At 38.3% G+C, this 21,421-nt stretch overlaps 1 protein-coding gene across 8 annotated transcripts in view; it reads left to right on the plus strand.

Annotated features, from left to right (window-relative positions):
* The window catches only part of map7d3 (MAP7 domain containing 3), a 155,817-nt gene that overhangs the window by 122,902 nt on the left and 11,494 nt on the right, over positions 1–21,421 (plus strand). For all 8 annotated transcript variants that reach the window (XM_039766188.1, XM_039766189.1, XM_039766192.1 and 5 more), the window contains 2 exons: positions 1,297–1,372; positions 11,175–11,400. In XM_039766188.1, coding sequence (XP_039622122.1) covers positions 1,297–1,372; positions 11,175–11,400 — 302 coding nt within the window. The remainder of the gene's footprint in view (positions 1–1,296; positions 1,373–11,174; positions 11,401–21,421) is intronic.

Below are 21,421 nucleotides of genomic sequence, written 5' to 3' on the forward strand. Positions count from 1 at the left end.
AATAATAATTTTTTGGTGGGAAATGCCCACAAACCCTGGAGACAGGACTGTAAAGGACCATTTAGAACAGTAAACTACAACATGAAGTACAGAACTCATCCCAGGTTTATAAAAGCTGAGTGTAACTTAACACGTATCCTGTGGGACTTCATTAACAACTAAATAGAGGACCACATGGAAAGTTAGGCATAAAGTCTTAAATACATGTAGTGCTAATCATGATTTTTCTTCAATGTACCTTTTTTGTCTTAATTCTTTTAACAGTATTATAATTTTAATGTAATAAATTGGATTGTAATGAATTTTGTTCAGATTTATTGTACACACAAGTGCACAATTCATCAAGACAGACAACACTGCCATGAATCTTGCTCTTTAAGCTATGTAACAATATAACAATACAGAATGTAATAGGGAAAAGGTATGCGTCAATTTGGTTTTAAAAAAGAAAACCAAAACATTGTATTATTTGAATGCACATCTGTCATTAAACCATTGTTTCTGTATGTAATTAAGTATGTGAGGCAACATTGCCTGTAAAAAAAAAAAAATGTTACTTTTAGTACATATGGCATATGTAAATAATACATAAAATGCAGAATCTTGTGTATTTTATTCATATCAGTGCTTCTAAAATACTGTTGTGAAGTAGGGCTAGGACATACATTATTTTTGTATGTTAAGTTTAAATGCTATATCCAAATAAAGCATGTATTTGTGCTGTCTAATGGCCTAATTTATTGATACTGAATGATTCTAGTATCACTTATATAAATAAAGCTTCTATAGTAAGTTGATAGATGTACAGTATATTATAGATGAGACAGCATGTGATACATCATGCTACATGTTAAAGCCTATGAACTTTCTCTGGATAAATTATATTTCAGCAATCATTACAAGCTAAGTGTATTTGCTTTTTATTTTCACAAAACAATGATGGTAATAATAATAAAGAGCTAAATTTTAATAGCTTTTTTTTGCAGTTCAAAAACCATATCATCAACAAATTTCCTTTGGTAAAACTAAATTAAAAGTAACAAACATTATGACAGAATGTAGTCTAGTTAGTATTGGTTCACAACTTCCATTTCTGATAGTGTGTTTTGCAGTTAGTAAACTTGAGGGTGTTGGTTGGGGGTGGCGGTTCTGAAGCCTGCTGTAGTACTGCTGTGGAGGCTTTAGGACTTCATCTTTGCGTATACTTTTTATTTCAAGTATTATGCTGTTTAGAAGGTTCAGGGGAGTATTTGAATAAAGTTTGTGGATACATTTTATACACATGTTTCTTTGCAGAAAGATGAAAAATCAGATCATTTTGTGTCAGTAGAAAATGGAGAAGATCTATCAAATGCTGATAGTGAAGGTTATGGTAAGAACATATTTATGGAACATCAGTTTTGTGCATTTAGAATAATAAGTTATAGTTAAAACTAAGAACAGTACAATATGTACTTGTCATTCCACATAATCATTGTAGTGCTTCAAGTTATGATTCATTTTTTATTTATATACAGTGCTACTTATTCTTATTGTACTTTAAAAATTAAAACATGTAAACTGATTTTTACTTCCATGTAAGTACAAGTTTGATTATTATTCAAAAAGTTGATTTTAGCCTGGTTTCTGTATGAGTGGGGAAAATCAAAATTGATTTTGACAAGGTAAAATATTTGATTTTTTTTTTCTTTGTGTAAACCTCTTGGATAATGGTAAGCCCTATGTGCAACATTATTCTGAAAAAAATTGACCTGCTTTTTCCAAATAAGTTGCATTGTGTCTGCCTTGTTGCAGGTTATAGGCGTCTTATTTTTGGTCCAGTACTTATCCCCATATGCTTCAAAAACTGTTTTGACCTATGCTCAACAATAACTGCCATAGAAATGATAATTTGGATTTTTACAGTCTCCGTTCTTATTTCTAAAACCAGACCTATTGACTTGCAAACCCTTTGCCAAAGTTGTTTTGTGTTAAATATACATGTAGGCACAACACACACAGGCACATACAAGTGCACACATGCAAGCCCTCAACACACCCAAATTAATAAGTGATGATATCTGACAGCTTGTTTGCTCTGCCTAAGTATATGCTGTAGGATGAAGAGAGGTTGTGGGTAGGCAGCCAGAGTGTAGTTGGACATCTGAGAAAATTCTTGGGAAAGTAAATTAATTTGTTTGTTTGTTTATATAAATATACATGCATTAGACCTCGGAAAGTTAACGTATTAATTTTAGTGGTTAATGTGTCCTGTCCAATGAGTTAAAAAATAGTGTCACATCCAGGGCCAGCAATGAGGCAAACGCCTCAGACAATGCTTTGGTTTAAATTTTTAAAATTTCATATTACGCAGTTCACAAAGATCCACCACATCTCTATATGTAGCTTTGGTGTTAATTTCCTGATATATACTTAGGACATAGGTGCAGGGGAATGAGAAGAAACGGGGTGAGGAAGAATTTTATGGCAGTCCTGCTAGACAAAAGTTGCCAAGGTAAAAATGACACTTTTTTTTTCTTCCCCATTTCATGTTTCTTTAAGAAGATTGAATCGATGTCATATCACATAAGTGCTAAATAGTTTATCCTTGTGTGGCACTAAACCAAGCTAAGTCTCTAGTACCTCTATATTTAACTCGCCAGTCTGCTAGCTAGCTTATATTACTGACTTCCCTAATATAATGACAAAATTGTCTGAAATAGAAGTATAATGGTTATCCCTCACCATTATTCCAGCTTGCAGGATTTTCACTTATTTATGCAAAAAACGCAAATAACCATTCAAGTAATGCACCGTGTCAGTTTTTAAGCAAATTAGAAGCTATGGGGATCTTTTTTTAGCATGCCAGGAGCAAAAGTGCAGGTAGAGCAGTTTTTCCAACTTTTTTCTATGGTGGCACACTTATTGTATCCCAAAAAATCCCAAGGCACACCACGATTCTACCAAGCACAAAAGCATTAAATCTCTAATTGTGCTAAACCGTCTGAAAGAGTGGGACAGGGGTCAGCAAAAAAAGCAGGCCAGAGATTGCCTTTTGCAGACACAGCATTTTGGGAGCATTTTGAATGCATTTCCCAGCTGCTTCATCCCTTTGCCCTCTCATACATACAGTCTGTCTTCTCTCTGCCTCATTCTACTGACCCTGATCAGAGGCAGATTGTATGCCCAGTGACCCTCTGCGCTGCGAGAGTCATCGGTGAATATGCACCCAGGCAGATGGACCCCTGGCATGTCTCCTGACTGCTAGAGTGGTCTCTAGTGCTGTGTCTGCAAAGCAGCGATCAGGGACCTGCTTTTATATTGGTTTCTCCAAGTAGTCCTGTCTTCATCAGACAGGTCTTGACCACCTGTGTAGTGTCTCTCAGGTCTGGACCCAGGGACTCTACACTGTTATTTCCATGGAGCACCATTTGAAAACACTTATGTAGAGTATAATTATCAAGTTGTTGATGGTGATGAACAATTGAGGATAGCATTTGCAGAGTTTTAACACAAATTTTAGTGTATACCCATTTACGAGATGCATATTTTTTTCAGTTAAATCAGTCTCCCACAGTGCATTCAAAGTCAACAGCCATTTCGATCATTTGATTTTTTTACTTTGACACGTCTGTGTTTCATGTGCTATGCCACTGATAACTAATACATTGGCCTTGTTTTCTTGTTGCCTTCTTTTCCTCTCGAATTTTAGGAAGGCATTCTTGCTCAAATAATATTTAGTTTAAAGGTCAGGTTTCGGGTCATTATTTAAGTTGAAACTATGGCATTTTTTTTTTATTCCTTTGTGTTGATTCTACTTTAATTTTGAGATTCAGTGTATATTTACTTTTTAATTTATGTGTGTATTTTATTATGTTTTAATGTTAGATAAGATTAATCACAATTAATTAATATAGCCAACCCGCAACATACCATACGCCGCATAATCAGGCCGGTTTTTTAATGATTTTTAAGCACAGGGAGAAAATTAAAATTTGAAAAATTGGTAATGTAATAAATCAGCAAGAAAAGCAACATTGTAACAATGCACGGAACGAACCAACACACAATAGTCCGTGACTGAAAACTGGCGGACCGCCATCGCTCATGTGCCCACCTCCAACTCGTCACTTGAGTCGTTGTCGTCTTTGCACAATCCAGATGCACCTGTGACTCACGTAGACTTTCCGTGTCTAAGAAGACGCATGTTTGTCGCGGATGCGAATTGCTGTATGTAGCTTGTAAAACAGTTTGCTATGGTACACGTGGTCGTGCGTCGTAACCGAAAACTGGGTTTTTAAAGACTGCTTGCTTCATTGTGTTTTAACCTCAGTTGTAAAGAATTGTTTTAAGGATCCCTTGGGACACCCCTTGCAAACCGTTTTACACGTTGCATACGGCGATTCACCTCCTGTGGCTCCTTCCTGCGTGCGCCATAGATGTCTTACTTGTCGGCGGCTTAGTGATTCCACGCCCCTTCCGGCGTGCTTTCCATGGGTGTCTTGCCTTAGTGAATTCTATATATAGATTATAAGATAATTAGTTATTTTTTAATTGATTCCCAGTCCTAATATATACAGTAAATGTATATGTATTTATGTATATAGATGTTATTTAACTATCAGTACAATTTTACTATCAATAGGATTTCTCTGTAAACATACATACAGTACATCTGTGTGTCTGTGATGCAGTGGTGGTTTATTTATTACACTTTTGGGTAGACTGGGTTGGCTTGTGTCTTGCCTGGTTCATGCATGAATAAATGCTTGTCTTAGTGGCATAAACAGCAAAGCAGTAACATCTGTTAGGATGACCAGATTTTGGTTTTCTTTTTTTTTTTACATTTTTATTGATTTTAATTAGAAACAGATAACATTCTTTACAGTCATGTCAAACTTAACAAATCAAAGCAAAATTCAACCACCACCCTAGAGAAAGGCCAGTAACCAAAACTACTCTATAAATGGAACCAGAAAGGAAGGGTATCCTTTTCCCCCCAAATGGAAGCTTATTTTAAAATGTTATTGATTAGATCCTGCCATATTTTAAAAAAAAGTTATGAACAGATTTGCAAGTGAGAATTCGATTTTTTCCAATTTAGTAGTATAACACATCAGTTACCCACTGATTTAAGAGTGATAGGGTGTGATTCTTCCAGTTGAGTAAGTCTACATGCTAGTAGTGAAGTAAAGGCAATTACATTTTGTTTGTCCTTCTCCATCATAAAGCTGTCTGGGAGCATACCAAGCACAGCGGTTAATGGGTTAGGAGGGATTGTGACGCTAAAGCTGTCTGATAGGCATGCAACAATTTTTGTCCAAAATGTCGTTAATTTGGTGTACGCCCAAAACATGTGGCCATGTGAGACTGGAGCTAGATTGCAATGTTCACATTGTAAATCTTGTCCTGAAAACAATTTGGACAATTTTAAATAAGGTAATGCTCTGGATAAAAGAATAGGAAAATTTAGCAGGTTTTGTTTAGCAAAGTTTCCAGCTTGAAAGTAGTGGAAGAATTGTGTTGATGAGAAGTTGTATTTGAAGCGTAATTGTTCATATGATGCAAAGACATCTATGTACAAGTCTGTTAAGTGTTTTGATTCCCCGACATTTTCCAGACATTAAATTGTGTATATGTTTGAGAAGGTGAAAATTGTTGTCATGTGAGGTGCAACATATAAAACCTTCTCTTGTCTTAAAGTGTTTCCTACGTTGGTTTCATATTTTAAGAGAAGGAAGGGCAATTGAATCATTAGTGTAATGACAGTAGTTTGTATTAACTGGGGCACAGAGCAGGGAATATAAAGAAGTCCTGTAAGATTTTTATTTCTATTGTGGACCAGGCTTGTGGATATTCATTGCTTTGTGATGATGTCCAGGTCTTTATAGCTTGTATATTTGCCACCCAGTTGTTTTTCTAAGAAGATGGTCAATGAGATGGATATAATCAAAACAGGACACATACAGTGCACTAAAGTTTGGGCCAAAGACATCATCTTCCCAGTTGGGTTTGTAATTTTACACAAATCAGACATGATTAATATTCACATTTCAGACTTTAAGGGTATCTGCATACATTTTGGTCACACCATGTAGAAATTCTAATACTTTTTATCATGGTCTCCCCAATTCAGGGCACAATAGTGTTTGGGACATAGCAATGGTAGGTAAATTAAAGCAGTTATATTTAGTACTTTGTTGCATATCCCTTACATGCAACGACTGCTTTGAAGTCTGTGGTTCATAGACATCACCAGGTGCTGAATATCTTCTATCGTAATGCTCTTCCAAACCTCTACCATAGCTATCTTCAGCTCCTGCTTATTTCAGGGAGTTGTCCACATAAGTCTTCTTTTCAGCATATGGAAGGCTTGCTCAGTTGGATTTAAATCCGGTGACTTGCTTGGCCATTCAAGAAGGTTCCATATTTAGCTTTGAAAAACTCCTGTGTTTCCTTAGCAGTATTTTTGGGATCATTATCTTTTTGGATGAAGCACCATCCAATGGGTTTGGAGGCATTTACTGGAACTTGAGCTGATGTTTCTGTACACATCAAAATCATTGTGCCGCTGCCATCAGCAGTAACATCATCAATGAAGATAAGTGTGTCAGTTACGGTGGTAGCCATACATGCCTAAGCCATAACATTCCCACCACCATATTTAGCAAATGAGGTGTGGTATGCTTTTGGATCTGAGGCAGTTATGTTTTGACTCCATACTTTACTTTTGTCATTAATGTGATACAGGTTTAACTTTATCTTGTCTGCCCACAAGACCTTTTTCCAGAATCGTGCAGCCTCTCTTAACACTAGAATTACCAGAGCCTACGAAAAAACTCGTAATTCCGTCCCACCTTAAATCGCTTCTTAATATCGTTCACAGCTCTCCACCAGCGTCTTTTGTCATCTAAATGTGCTGATAAAAATTCCATCCCCCCACCGACTTAGAATGTGCACAAACTTCTCCCAGCTCATGCCTTGATTGATTATCTGGGAGTGAAGTGGAGTTTTAGACTGGAAATAATAGATCATTATTTGGAATACACGCATTTCACGTGTGTTCTGTTTCTACAGTAATCCATGTAAACACATTTTTAAAACAAACGTTTTTCTTATTGTAGTAGTAAATAACAAAATGTAAGCATAAACTATATAATGTATGAAGCCTGAAGTCCAAATATCAAACACTTTCACAAAAGGTACAAATATAACAGAACAAGTATACTTTTATTCAAAAATATAACTGCAGAAAAAAGCCACCTTAGCATGCCATATTGACACATACTTACTACAGCTGCCACGATAGCGTAATGGTATCAGCCGCTGACTAGTATCCAAAAGGTCATGAGTTCGATCCCACATGGTTCAGTTTTGAGAAGTAAACTGCTCTTATTCTTAATATTTTAGAATAAAAACATGCATTTGATTTCAGTGTGTAACAGCCAATGTCATTTATGATACTTGTAAAGGTAAGTTTTTTTTTTTTGTTTTTTTTTTATTCACTTTTCATTCTCAGTCTCGGTCGTGTTCAGGATCCTTCCCTACCCCCCATCTGAGAATGCTCTTTTCACATAAAGATGCGCTGTAGCTCTGCAGCGTACTTGTGACTGCATTCTCGTACCAATGCTTGCGAACTGAAGTGCCTGCGTGCACTTTTCGTGGCATTACACGTCTATTTTTTTGAGCATGCCCGTGTCGCTCAAACACAGGAACATATGTTGGTGTATAAGAATAAAAAACATAGTGCACTTTTATTCGATTATAAGTGAAGAAAAAATAAAGCAAGTTACAGTAGGCGGTTGATACGACAGCTTGCGTGGTGCAATGCTAAGAACTGCTGATTTCCGATCCGTGCTATATAAAATCATCACATTCAAATATTAACAATTCCCACACACCCTTCCTACATTCACGACATGTGTACTTGTTGCAGTGTACACATCTCTCTGTGCTATGGTTCCTATTACACTGAATGAGCACCTGACATTGTACTTTCTTCCCTATATAAATAACATTCGAGTATAGCGCGTCTCCAAATAAATCACATTCGAGTTATAGCGCGTCTCCAAATAAATCACAGAGGTTTTCTGCCCCTAGCCCTCATAAATGTGAAAGGATGGCTATATATATTGTGCACTACTATCAGTTCTGTAGTAAATTCTTCCAATGAGTGATCTTCCTCTGTATCACTAAAGTGTAGTTCACATGGGAGCACTGTATGGCCTGTTCCATACCATATTTTGTTTTTTCCCTTTTCTCCCATCATACAGTAGATTTTAGTGTATTATATTGTGGTCTCTTTTCTCAAGTACCTACATTTTTTCTGAAAAGTCCTTTCAAATGTCCATTGTCATTTAAAGGATCTTTATTGAAATTTGTTTTATTTACTTCCATTACATAACATTACCTAGAAATATTATAGCATAATGTGTCATTTGATTTTGAGTTTTATTCTTATTATTCATTCATTAAATTTTAAGTGGCTTCTTAACATAAATGAGAGAAATATGGTCAACATGCTGAGTTGGACCTTTCAAGCTACCCTGTTCTCAGGAACTTCTACTAATACCCTGAAGAGTTCCCAAACACTTAAACCATTGATTTGCATAATTCCTTCTGTGTGTACAAAGTCTGACTCTGGCTTCTTTCCCAGTGTGCCATGCTGTGTTGACTTTCTGAGAGAGGTGCCGAGATGATTTCCTAACTGTATTGTCCCAATTCTGTTCTACTCCACATGAAATCATTAAGAACAAATAAAGTGTAATACAAACAAATTGTCATCTGTGAGAAAAGTTCAGAAGGTTAAATGCCTTTCTGAATAAATGTGTGCTAAGTTGTTTTTTTTTTAAATAAATGAACAGAATTAGCTGATCTAATTAATTTAGGGTGGCTATTCCAAAGCCTTGGTGCATTAGAGTTTGAAGAAATTTTCATCCATTGAGCACAGATTACATAGCAGTACAGAGAGATTACCTGCATTGGTGGACCTCAATGTGTAGGCAGGAGAATAGTGATGGAGAAGGTTAGTGTTCTAGTCTGGTGCAAGGCTATTAAAGGCTTTGTAGGTTAGTAACAGAGTTTTATATTCAGTCGTATAAGACACATGGAGCCAGTAAAGGTGAGGAAGCGTAGATATTACATGCTTGCAGTTACAGGTCTGTATATGGACTCTTTCAGCAGTGTTTAAACCAGCTGGAGCTGAGATTGAATATTAGAAGGGGTACCTGCCAGTAGGGAGTTACCATAGTCAATGTGGGATGTAATAAAACATAGACATGTTTCTCAGTATCAAAAAGAAGTACAACAACCAACCATAGAATGTGTTCCAGAAGTGGAAGTTTAAGAAATTTCCTTATTGTGATTTATGTGTGTTGAATACAAAAGAGAAGAATCAAAAACAGCACCAAGATTCCTTGCAGAAAAAGAAGCTATGATATTATCACCAAGAGTGATTGAGAACGTTTTATTATCCAGATGTTCCAGAATGGTATTCCAGTAAGTGCAAGGGATATGGCATTCTCTGTGACCAGCTGAGACAATATACAAACTGGAGGTGATTATACCTATCTGAAATTTGTTTTAGCACTAGAATTACCAAAGCCTACAAAAAAATCTTGTAAATCCGGCCCACTTTAAATCCCTTAACACCTCTTCGTCAGTGTCTTTTGTCTTGGGCTGGGTTTATGAGTTTTTTCATAGACTTTGATAATTCTAGTGTTAATGTGTCCCAGCAGCAGTCTCTCAAAGCACTTCATCATGACTGGAGTGAGTGCCACCGTCTGTAGTCATTCAGATAGTCCACTTTTGTTTTTTAGGCACAAGGATAATCTGCTTTTGAAGTAGGCAGAGAGGCATAGATTCTCTGAGAAATGTTGAAGGAGCCACTGATGATGTCAGCTAATTTGTATTTTAAAACACACCCAGAAAATCCATCTAGAGCAAATGCTTTGTTGTCATTAACTACTTTGAAAGTCCTCCTTACATCTTCCATATAAGCAAAGAAGGATGCATTATTCGGGGCTGCTGCAGATAATCGCAGGCTTCTTGTTATCAAAACAGGCTTAGAAAGCATTAACCTGATCAGGAAGGGGACTAGGCATATTTGTAGGTAGTAAGCATTCCCAATCCTTGCCAAAATTTGTGAGAATCATTACAGCCACTAAATTCTATCTCTAATTTGCTCTTGGTACTGATGTTTAGACTTTTTAGTTGCTTTTATTGTGCATTTCAATATCTCCATTTTGACATGCATTGCTGCATGTTTTCAGTAAATTCCTGTTGTCTGTGTTGATCCATGGTTTCTTATTAAGAAATTTGTAGATTGTTTTCATGAGCACACAGATGTCCACACATTTTTTTTTTTTTATGAATCCCATTATGACATCTGAATACTTGCCCATATCTGTTGAGAAGGTACATTTTATGAGCATTCTTGTGTTTGAACATGGTGTTTGTTATCAATAATTCATGACTAGCACGGAAGTCCAATGATATAATTTAATACTCTGATTCCAATCACGAAGGGCATTTATCCTAATCAGGCTAATCTTCCAGTAGGACTACAAAATCAGTAGATTTTATCTGTTCATGCACTGTATCCATTGTATTAAAAAAAATAAATGAATGTTCTTTTATGTGCATGCAAACAGCAACTCCAAGTCACAATTACAAAACTCTTTCGTCCTTTTGATTTGCAATGGGGTTACCCTGTCAGAAGAGCACACAACTTTAGAAATATTTAAGAATCATTGAGCCACAAAAGCCCCATAACAATGCCTAGGCCACCATCATAGGAGGGGTCATTTTACAGTTTTACTGTAGCTATATAATTTTTCTAGTCTATGGTAGTGTTTTCTTTTATAACTGGAATAACTAGTATTACATATTGACCTAATCAGCATACAATTTTATTGATTTTGAAAATATTATTCATATTTTTTAATTAGCAGGTTTTTTAGAAGGAAAAATTACAGTTAATTTTTATTAACTATTAACTAATATAGTGGTGAGGTAAGAACAGGGTAGCATACTTCAGAATAGTGTGATTCATTAGTTCACCAAGTTCTTTCCTTGTACTGTGCTACTGCATCCAGCACTGTAGAATTCAGCTTATCTCAATATGTATTCACATCATATTAAATTATTTGTTTATAGGGGCATTAAATGTTTTAATTACCCTGTTTGCTTAACAGATGGAGACCCTACCATTTCTGCCCATGGAGATTCATCTGTTAAGGATTATGGGCTTGAAGAAGTTTCTGAGGAAGCCTTTCCTGAGGGAAAACCAAAAGAGGCTATGGAGCCTGTAAACATTGGTCCTGGAGGAGAAAGGGAAACGTTGAATGGGGCTGTAGAAGATGCAGATAAGGAGAACAATAATGGTGTTGCATTTGACAATATTCAGCCTGTGTCGGTCAGGTTTGTGGTCTTCCTTACTGTGCTCACTGTAATTTTCAGGACTATATTTATATCATAAAAACGTAATAGTTTGTGTCAAGGCCAGGCTTTTCTCTTGCTTAAAATGTATATTACATGGCTCCAGGCAGTAGTGTAGTAACTGATTTTAACTTTCATTGGGCACACTTATTCTGTCTTCCCCTTCACACTTGTTTGTTACACCTCTTCCTCACTTTGTCAACTTGCATTTTGTGTTTCTCTTACTATCTTCCATTCATAATAATTTTCCTTATTTCTTGCTGATGCTAATGTGGTCTCTCATTAGATGTGCTAAAATTCACTAGATGTTGTTAAACCATGTTGTATAAATACACATTTTGTTGTATAAGACACATTCTGATTGCAGTTAGCCCTTTTGGCTTTAGACTTTTGCATGTTAATGGGTCAGAACTAGGAAGGAAATGTTTTGTCAAAAAGACAAAATGCATGCATCACTGCAGAACATATTGTCACGCTTGGGTCACAGATTTGCACAGAAACACAGGAGGTTGGAGACAGGAACTTTATTTAAACACTGCAAACAAACATTTTTCTCTTTTTCAAAAGTTTAAATGTACTCTCCATGAAGAGAGAGCGAGAGAAAAGCAAGCAAACAAACAAACAATTCCAATACTGACAGGTGCAATACATGGTTTTAAGTATGCAGAGTACTGTGTGAGAGGTTTATCACGCCGCAGAGTGCAAATAAGGTAAGGAGAAATGTGAAGATAGCCTGTCAACGTTTTTCAGGGGTTTTCCCAGGAACATCTGTATTCTGAGGGTGTGATCAGCCCCCCAGCTCACAACCCCTCCCTCAGCTTTATTCACTTTCTTGTTTTAAACTGTGCGACTCTCGAAACCAGGTTCAAACAGGTGTGACAATACGTCTACGTTAACGTGTTCATAGCCAGGGCGATGCCTGACTGTAAAACTGTAAGGTTGTAAGCCCAAAAACCATCTCATGAGACGAGAGTTTGTATCTTTCTGACGGTATAACCATTGAAGTGGAGCATGATCAGTCATTAATGTGAAAATTCGACCCCATAAGTAATAACGAAGCGCTTCCACCACCAAGCATTCTTTCTCAATAGTCGAATAATTGCGTTCCCTAGGAAGCAGTTTCCTACTCAAATATGTGATAGGGTGCTCTTCTCCATCAAAAACCTGGGACAGCACGGCGCCTACACCACTTACGTCCGTCTGTAGAACAAAATCCTTAGAGAAATTGGGATTCCGCAAAACCGGATAAGACAAAGCAGTTATCAAATCACAAAAGGAATGTTCACAAATTTCTGTCCATAAAGTAGGGTGGTTTTTTCCTGCCTCTAGTAAGTTCTGAAAGAGGAGCAGCCCTATGTGCAAAGTCAGGGATGAATCTTCCTTAATAACCAGCAAGCCCCAGACAAGTGCATACCTGTTTCTGTGTTTTTGGCCGGGGGTAAGCAAGCATCTCTTCTACTTAACTGTGGCCAAAGTAAACCCCTGCCCATGGAATAACCTAAATAATGAGTCTCAGACATACCCAGTTTACAATTCTTAGGGTTAGCAGTCAAGCCAGCCTATCTCGAACTTTCAAGGACAGCCTGAAGACGTACTAAATGTGTATGCCAATCATTGCTGAAAATCACAACGTCATCAAGATATGCCCCTGAATATTCAGAATGAGGACGCAAGATCTGATCTATCATACGCTGGAAAGTTAGAGGTGCCCCATGAAGACCAAACGGGAGTCTCGTAAATTCATAAAGTCCATCAGAGGTGGCAAATGCTGTTTTCTCACAACTGTCGGCCTCTAGAGGCACCTGCCAATAACCTTTCATGAGATCCAGAGTGAAGATATAGGTCGCCTGACCCAATTTTTCCAACAGTTCGTCGACACGGGGTATTGGATAAGCATCAAATTTAGAGACCTTATTCAAGCGCCTGAAATTGATATAGAAGCAAACTGAACCATCTTGCTGTGGAACTAATACGACCGGACTGCACCAGTCACTTTTACTTTAATGAATTGCACCTAATGCTAGCATCTTCTTGACTTCTTCGCGCACAATATTTCGCCGCGCTTCTGGGATCCGAAACTGCTGCATCTGTACCCAGACACCGGGTTCAGTAGTGATTTTATGTTCTTCAAGGTTTAGTCACGCCTGGCAAGTGTGAAAAGACATCAGTGTTCCGTTCAATCAAAGACAACAATTCTGTCTTTTGTGAGTCAGTCAAATCATTACCAATGGCAACATCGGTCTGTGAGACAGCAGCCAAGGGAAGTGTTAGGCCGGGTTTATACTTCACGCGACGCATGCTGCAGCGGACCCTCCTGCTACACAAGTGTTGTACTGTTTATACTTGCGTGCATACTTTATGTAAATCTGGAGGAATCCACCAGGTGGCAGTGCAAGATATTATCACGGTGAGAACAGATTCGGCTTTGCTTTGTCGTGAATTGCATTGGAACACCCATTAAATTCCGATGACACCTTATTGCAGTATCTCTGCAAAGGATGTTTAATGATTAAATCCATCAGTTCAGGGATTTGCCCATTTCAGCTAGCATTGGGCATGAGGCAGAAGAAATCCCTGGACAAGGTATCCACTCAGTGCAAGATGAATAGAAGCACTCGCATACACTCATTTTAGTGTAACCAAATCTGCATATCTTTGGAAGGAAACTGGAGCACATTGAGGAAACCCATCAGGAAAACATGTAAATTCCAGCCAGGGAATATCAGCGACGTGACCCCCTGCAAGACAGCAGCGCTAACGCTCTGCCACCGTGTCATCCCCATGTGTGTAATTATTAACAGTATTCATTATTTAAACGAAAATACTGATTTATCTTTAACACGTAACATACAGTGTGTATCTGGAAAGTATTCACAGCGCATCACTTTTTCCACATTTTGTTATGTTACAGCCTTATTCCAAAATGGATTAAATTCATTTTTTTCATCAGAATTCTACACACAACACCCCATAATGACAACGTGAAAAAAGTTTACTTGAGGTTTTTGCAAATTTATTAAAAATAAAAAAACTGAGAAATCACATATACATAAGTATTCACAGCCTTTGCTTGATACTTTGTCGATGCACCTTTGGCAGCAATTACAGCCTCAAGTCTTTTTGAATATGATGCCACAAGCTTGGCACACCTATCCTTGGCCAGTTTCGCCCATTACACTTTGCAGCAACTCTCAAGCTCCATTAGGTTGGATGGGAAGCATCAGTGCACAGCCATTTTAAGATCTCTCCAGAGATATTTAATCGGATTCAAGTCTGGGCTCTGGCTGGGCCACTCAAGGACATTCACAGAGTTGTCCTGAAGCCACTCCTTTGATATCTTGGCTGTTTGGTTTAGGGTCGTTATCCTGCTGAAAGATGAGCCGTCGCCCCAGTCTGAGGTCAAGAGCACTCTGGAGCAGATTTTCATCCAGGATGTCTCTGTACATTGCTGCAGTCATCTTTCCCTTTATCCTGACTAGTCTCCCAGTTCCTGCCGCTGAAAAACATCCCCACAGCATGATGCTGCCACCACCATGCTTCACTGTAGGGATGGTATTGGCCTGGTGATGAGCGGTGCCTGGTTTCCTCCAAACGTGACGCCTGGCATTCACACCAAAGAGTTCAATTTTTGTCTCATCAGACCAGAGAATTTTGTTTCTCATGGTCTGAGGGTCCTTCAGGTGCCTTTTGGCAAACTCCAGGCGGGCTGCCTTGTGCCTTTTACTAAGGAGTGACTTCCGTCTGGCCACTCTACCATACAGGCCTGATTGGTGGATTGCTGCAGAGATGGTTGTCCTTCTCAACAGAGGACCTCTGGAGTTCTGCCAGAGTGACTATCAGGTTCTTGGTCACCTCCCTGACTAAGGCCATTCTCACCCGATCGCTCAGTTTAGATGGCCGGCCAGCTCTAGGTAGAGTCCTGGTGGTTTCGAACATCTTCCACTTACGGATGATGTGCACATTGGGACCTTTAAAGCAGCAGAAGTTTTTTTGTATCCTTTCCCAGATTTGTGCCTCGAGACAATCCTGTCTCGGAGGTCTACAGACAATTCCTTTGACTTCATGCTTGGTTTGTGCTTTGACATGAACTGTCAACTGTGGGACCTTATATAAACAGGTGTGTGCCTTTCCAAATCATGTCCAATCAACTGAATTTACCACAGGTGGACTCCAATTAAGCTGCAGAAATATCTAAAGGATGATCAGGGAAAACGGGATGCACCTGAGCTCAATTTTGAGCATCATCGTAAATTCTGTGAATACTTACATACATGTGCTTTCTCAATTTTTTTATTTTTAATAAATTTGCAAAAATATCAAGTAAATTGCTGTTGTCTCATTTCCTATCCATTCCTCTCGTACAACATCCAGGATGCCTCTTGGGCGCCTGCCAAATAACAACTCGAACGGCTTCAAGCCAGTGGGCACCTGCGGCGATTCCCGCACCGTGAACATAACAAAGGGCAGGACAGAATCCCAGGATGTAGGATCATTATCGGCGACTCGCCTGATCACATGTTTTAAAGTCTTGTTAAACCGTTCTGTCAAACCATTCGTCTGTGGATGATAAACAGTGGTACTCAATTTCTTAATAGCAAAGCTGTCACACAATTGTGTCATCATTCAAGAAGTACAAGGTGTGCCCTGACCAGTTAAAATTTCTCTAGGGTTGCCAATACGAGTAAAAATCTTGCACAGAGCTTTGGCTACAGTGGAGGAATTGGCCTTTTTCAAAGCAGCCACCTCTGGATATCGTGTTGCATAGTCAACTTACACCAGCATATACTGATACCCATTTTTAGTCTTAAGCAAAGGGCCTACAATATCTAATCCCACCCGCTGAAAGGGGACTTCCAAAATAGGCATAGGACAATGGGGAGCCTGAGGAGATTTATAAGCGGAGATGATCTGGCAGTCAGGACATGATGTACAGAACCGATCAACATCTTTTCCAATATTCAGCCAATAAAATCGTTTTGATAACCGATCTCTGGTCTTATCAGCCCCCAGTTGCCCTCTCAAGATGTGAGAGTGGGCTAGCTGCAAAAGAAGTTCTCTATGTACTTCAGGTACAACAAGTTGTTCAATAAATTCCCCCATTAAATGATCTGAAATCACTCTGAAAAGGCAACCGTCTTTTTCAAGCCCCCGGATTCACGCTCTTGGTAATAGGAGTCATTAGCAGAGCAAGCCTGTTTAAATGCATATTCTAATGAGCTATCAGCATGCTGCAAGCACAGGAAATCTGACTGCTCGCCAGTGCTCAGTTTGTGCTCTTAGGCAATTGCAATTTGAGAAGAGGTAGAAGGGCCTGCCTGCCCCTCTGGGAAATTTGGGGGGGGAAAGGGTCTCCTCAGTCTCGCTGGAGAGATCGGGTTCAGTATCTAATTGGGGCTCTAGATTCTCCCTGACCGCCACCAGTTCTTCCCCGACATTCAGTAATTAGTCTAGGAAAAACGGCATTCCTTCTGCCTATCAGTAATGGCCAGGGACAGGAGTCCGAAACGGCAGACCAGAGTTTAAAATGACGACCCTTATAAGTCAAAGGAAGAAGCAATGTCTGATAGTCTTTAACATCTCCATGTACACAATGTATCTTTACAGACTCAGTGTTACTAAGGCATCTGTCGTCAAGACAGTCCCGTCTGACAACAAAAAGGTCACTGCCTGAGTCCAATAATGCCCAGATATCGTGCCCACATACCCCCCCAACTTCACTGAGATGAATAAGCCATCTTTTTTTTCTGATGAATAGGGAATATGGGAGCAACAAACCTCGGCCAATCCAATTTCCATCAACTGAGATGGAGACAGGCGACATTCCTTCGCCAAGTGACCAGGTTGATCACACCAGAAACATTCTCTTTCAGCTCAACTAATGAAATATCCACGGGGACGTCCACAGCCTCCTACTGTCTCCTCATCAATAATTGTATTCCCCCAAGGTCTTCCTGATGACATCTGATTGTCAGGTCCTGAAGCCTGTCGATGTTCCAGTCAAAGCGACGAGAATGCGCAGGGCGCTCCCTCATAGGTTGTAAAACAGCATACGGGGCACCATATCCACCGCTTTTTCTCCAAGTGGTCTGAGAACCTTCTAATCGTTAATGATTTAACATTATGACGAAGAAACTCATCTCGGAAAGCTGCAGGTATCCCGGCCAGTACTATATTCATGAAAACCTTTTCCACAACTCACTCCATCTCGTCTCCTTGAAACAAGCATGAATCAAATCTTGAATTTGCACACGGATGGGACCGTCCATGTTCAGTCTACAGTCATTAAGTGCAAAATCTTTAGCCACAAAGGTAGTGGTCTTACGTAAAACAACCTGCCGCTTCAGGAAATCATAATCACCAAGCTTATCACGAGGCACATTCTGTAAGGAAAGTAAGGCAATCCCAGACAAAAAAGGGGTGATGATAATGGCCCAGAAACAGAAAAATCTAATTCCCCAAAACCTCCAAAATACTTTGATTTAAAATTTGGTGACAATTTAGAAAACAGAAAATAGCTGATGCTTTTTTTTCCTTTTTTTTTATTTGCCTGTTTGTTGTTATTAATTCTTTAGCAAGAGGGCAATCTAATGCACCACTTTTTGCCACTGTGCTGACCGCTATTGTATGGAGAAATGGGTTATGCCAATTTACAAAAATGATTGCTGTCTGCTGAAGCAAAGTGAAAAGAAAAGAGCACTATTCAGTGAAACTCAAAGAAAGTGCTGTAACTGTGAGTTTAGTCAATGTTACACAATTGATCCTATTTTAAACGTATCTAATATACATTCCCCGTCTTCTTTGTAGCCTGGTTCAAATGCAGTAGCTTCAGTGGGCTAGGGGTGTGCCAAATGAGACAATAAATCTGAGAAACTGATTACAGTATGTTTTCTATTCGTGTATAAGACTGTTGTCTACCAGCATGTCGTCATTAAGTTTGCAATGCCAATCACCAATCAGCGTTAATATTAATTTTGAAGGTAAAAAATATTGAGGATTTTTTAGAAGATGAGAAAAAAGCCTGCAGATTAACGGAAGGAGCCAGGCCACAACTGAACAGAATGAACACCAGTTTTTTTCCCTACAGCTGATGGAGATGCTCATTTTAGAATGTGATAAGAGGAGGCCAGGAGCCTCATGTCTAAACAGTGCGTACGCACAAAAATGTTGCATATGCCCATTTCCACGCTCACATTGCGATGTATAAAAACTAAACTTGGTTTTAAGCCATGTACATTTTCATGTTAGCTAAATCCTTGGCATACACAAGTTCTCCACTAGGTTTTGCAAACTGGCAGCACCCAGCATCAAAGCAGTTATACTGTTCCTATGTAGTTTCCCTTTCTTTTTTAGATCCACATCCCTGACGCAGCCTTATTATGTACACTGTAATTAACCGCATGTTGTTTATTAGTTTAATGGCATCTGATTTTAATTAACCTGTAACAATATAATGGTCCACAGAATGGCTAAACTATTCCAAATACCCTAGTTGCTTTAGCGTTGTTACTCTCACTGCACAAGCATCTTGCGGGAGGCAAGAACAGTCTCTGGACAGGGCACCAGCTCGTCACTATCACTGTGCCACCGTGTTCCCATGTTAAATAACATGCTTTAACTCATATCATCATGAAAATGATATCAAGTATACATCTCAGTATTTTAATTATTCAGAGACCTGTAATATCATGAATGTAATGAATTCTTTGTCCTTTCTTAGGAAGAGAAAGCCCGTTTAAGAAGCAGGTAGTGATTCACACACACAGAGCACATAGAAGATCAAATCCAAAACAAAGCATTTAACGTGCTACTTTAGTTATGATGGTATTTGAGAAACTAGTAAATTAAACGATTTAAAGATGAAGTTTATGATGTTCTACTTTAATGACAAAATAAACCACTTGATTAAAGTGGAAATTTCGAGATTAAAGTTTATTTTTTGAGCTTTTTTCCCCCCACTGTGTCCCTATTTTTTTTTTTTTCCTCTGTACCCTAATAAGCTTTCATATGACACTCAAGACGGTGGGCGATGACTTTTCATGGCGACTTTGATATCTGACGTTTTTTTTAATTTCAGGCACTGCGCGACTTTGTGAACTTGAGCTTTCGAGTTTCTCTGACATTCTGTGTCACTCGATCAACTTCCTTTTGTTGTTTATACCACTGCTTAAACCAACAAATAGTACGTTTTGCCTTGCCTTCACTAGGTATTTTCCCCTGTGCTTTTGCCATTGTCTTTTCACAGAACGCTGAGCTTAAGGGCTATTTATATTGATTTGCATATTCAAAAAGGCGTAATTCTGGGAGGAGTTGCAACAGGTGTGTGCACGTGCGTTACTTTTCACGCTGACCGGGATTTATGTAGCGGAAGAACTTGGAAGTTGGCAAACGCACAGATTTATGCATCTGGATATTTTTGTGCGCACACACAGTTCCGCTTTTGTCCGTACACCATGTTTTAGTGTGAATTCTATGCACAGCATTATGTATTAGGCCCCAGTACAGTGCTTTTTAGTGAGTAAAAGAAATTTCTAACTTTTTTTGTTGGTAAGCATTTATTTAAAAACCACGATATACTGAGGTAGTACTGATTTTAGGTTTTAATACTAATGGAAAGTCAAGATATTTTGCAATTTTGATCTTTGATTAATGGAAAGTCAAGACTTTTAGCAGTTTTTAGCTTTGTGTGAATCAACTTTAAATAACCTTTGTAACAGTACTTAATTCCACTTTAATATGTAGTCCTGCTGCAATATTTTTCACACCAACACCACCAAGGACTGTCTATAGCATGCTGAACAAAAAGCAGCTCAATTCAGTCAATATATTAACCTCTCAGGGTGGATACAATTATACTACTATAGCATACAAAAAGTCCTTAGTTAGTTATACAGTACTTCTAATACATCCGATTAACCAATGGCACTATAACAGGGGCCTGTTGTCTTAGAAAATTTCCTGGATAAAGCCAGGTAACAAAACTAGTCACTTAATAGATTAGATTTTACCACCTCAGTAGGCTCTTAAAGGTTCAATTGAGAAATGGGTCACTTGTTTGTCACAAAAAGATGAAATTCAGTCAACATTCATAGTTAAATAGTACTTAATACATACTGTGTAAAAAACACATTGTGTAAAAAAAAAAAATGAGAAGCACAATATAGGAGGAGTAAGTTTAATTAATAGATTTGTGAGCAGTTGTGACAAAAGTCAATTGGTATTTAAAAATTAAAACCTGAAAAAGAATTACAGAAGAAGGCTCGTCTAAAATATTCCTATGTGCATTATGGAAACATGTAGATATTAATGAAATAAAGTTGGTGTAAAAAGTAATGCTGCCAAGGTAAAGTTAAAACGTTCATCGACTGTTAATTAACACTTTTCTTATTCATTGCTAAACTCAATATACAGTTTATCTTGAAGAATGCTTGTGTACATGCCTTATAAAAATGTAAATGCCTTATAAAAACATGCATAGAACAGTCATTTCTGAAGCCAGTTTGTGATGCCCTTTTATCTATGCAGATTTTAAAAAAATGCTTGATAAAGTGTCTAACAGCTGGTGTACCACCAGTGATGGATATAGAATGCTAGATTTTTTTTATTGTCGGGCATAGGCGTATGCTTTTATACTTTGATTCCCCATATCTTCTTTACCATTTACTTCTCCATAGTGTCCACATCTTCCCTAGTGAGAAAGGAAGAGAACCAATACTCATCACATCATGGCTGTCCTAAAGAAGGACTTGTAAAGACAGTCTATGTTGTGATGAGTTGCACTAAAATGGAACAGAGATTACCAAAATCAAATTATTATTAGAAAAAATAAAGGAAACGACGAAAACTACAAGAGATAAATAGTAAAAGATCTCATTTTTGGCTTTTTTGACCTTTGCTGTCTTTCTGTCCGCTAGGCAGGCTGATAAACATCACTTCCACTTGCCACCCATACATATTTTTCTATTCTGGGATTGTAACAGTCCCTTCAGCCAAATCACAACTACAG

Source organism: Polypterus senegalus, chromosome 10 (assembly GCF_016835505.1).
Source record: "Polypterus senegalus isolate Bchr_013 chromosome 10, ASM1683550v1, whole genome shotgun sequence".
Lineage (NCBI taxonomy): Eukaryota > Metazoa > Chordata > Cladistia > Polypteriformes > Polypteridae > Polypterus > Polypterus senegalus.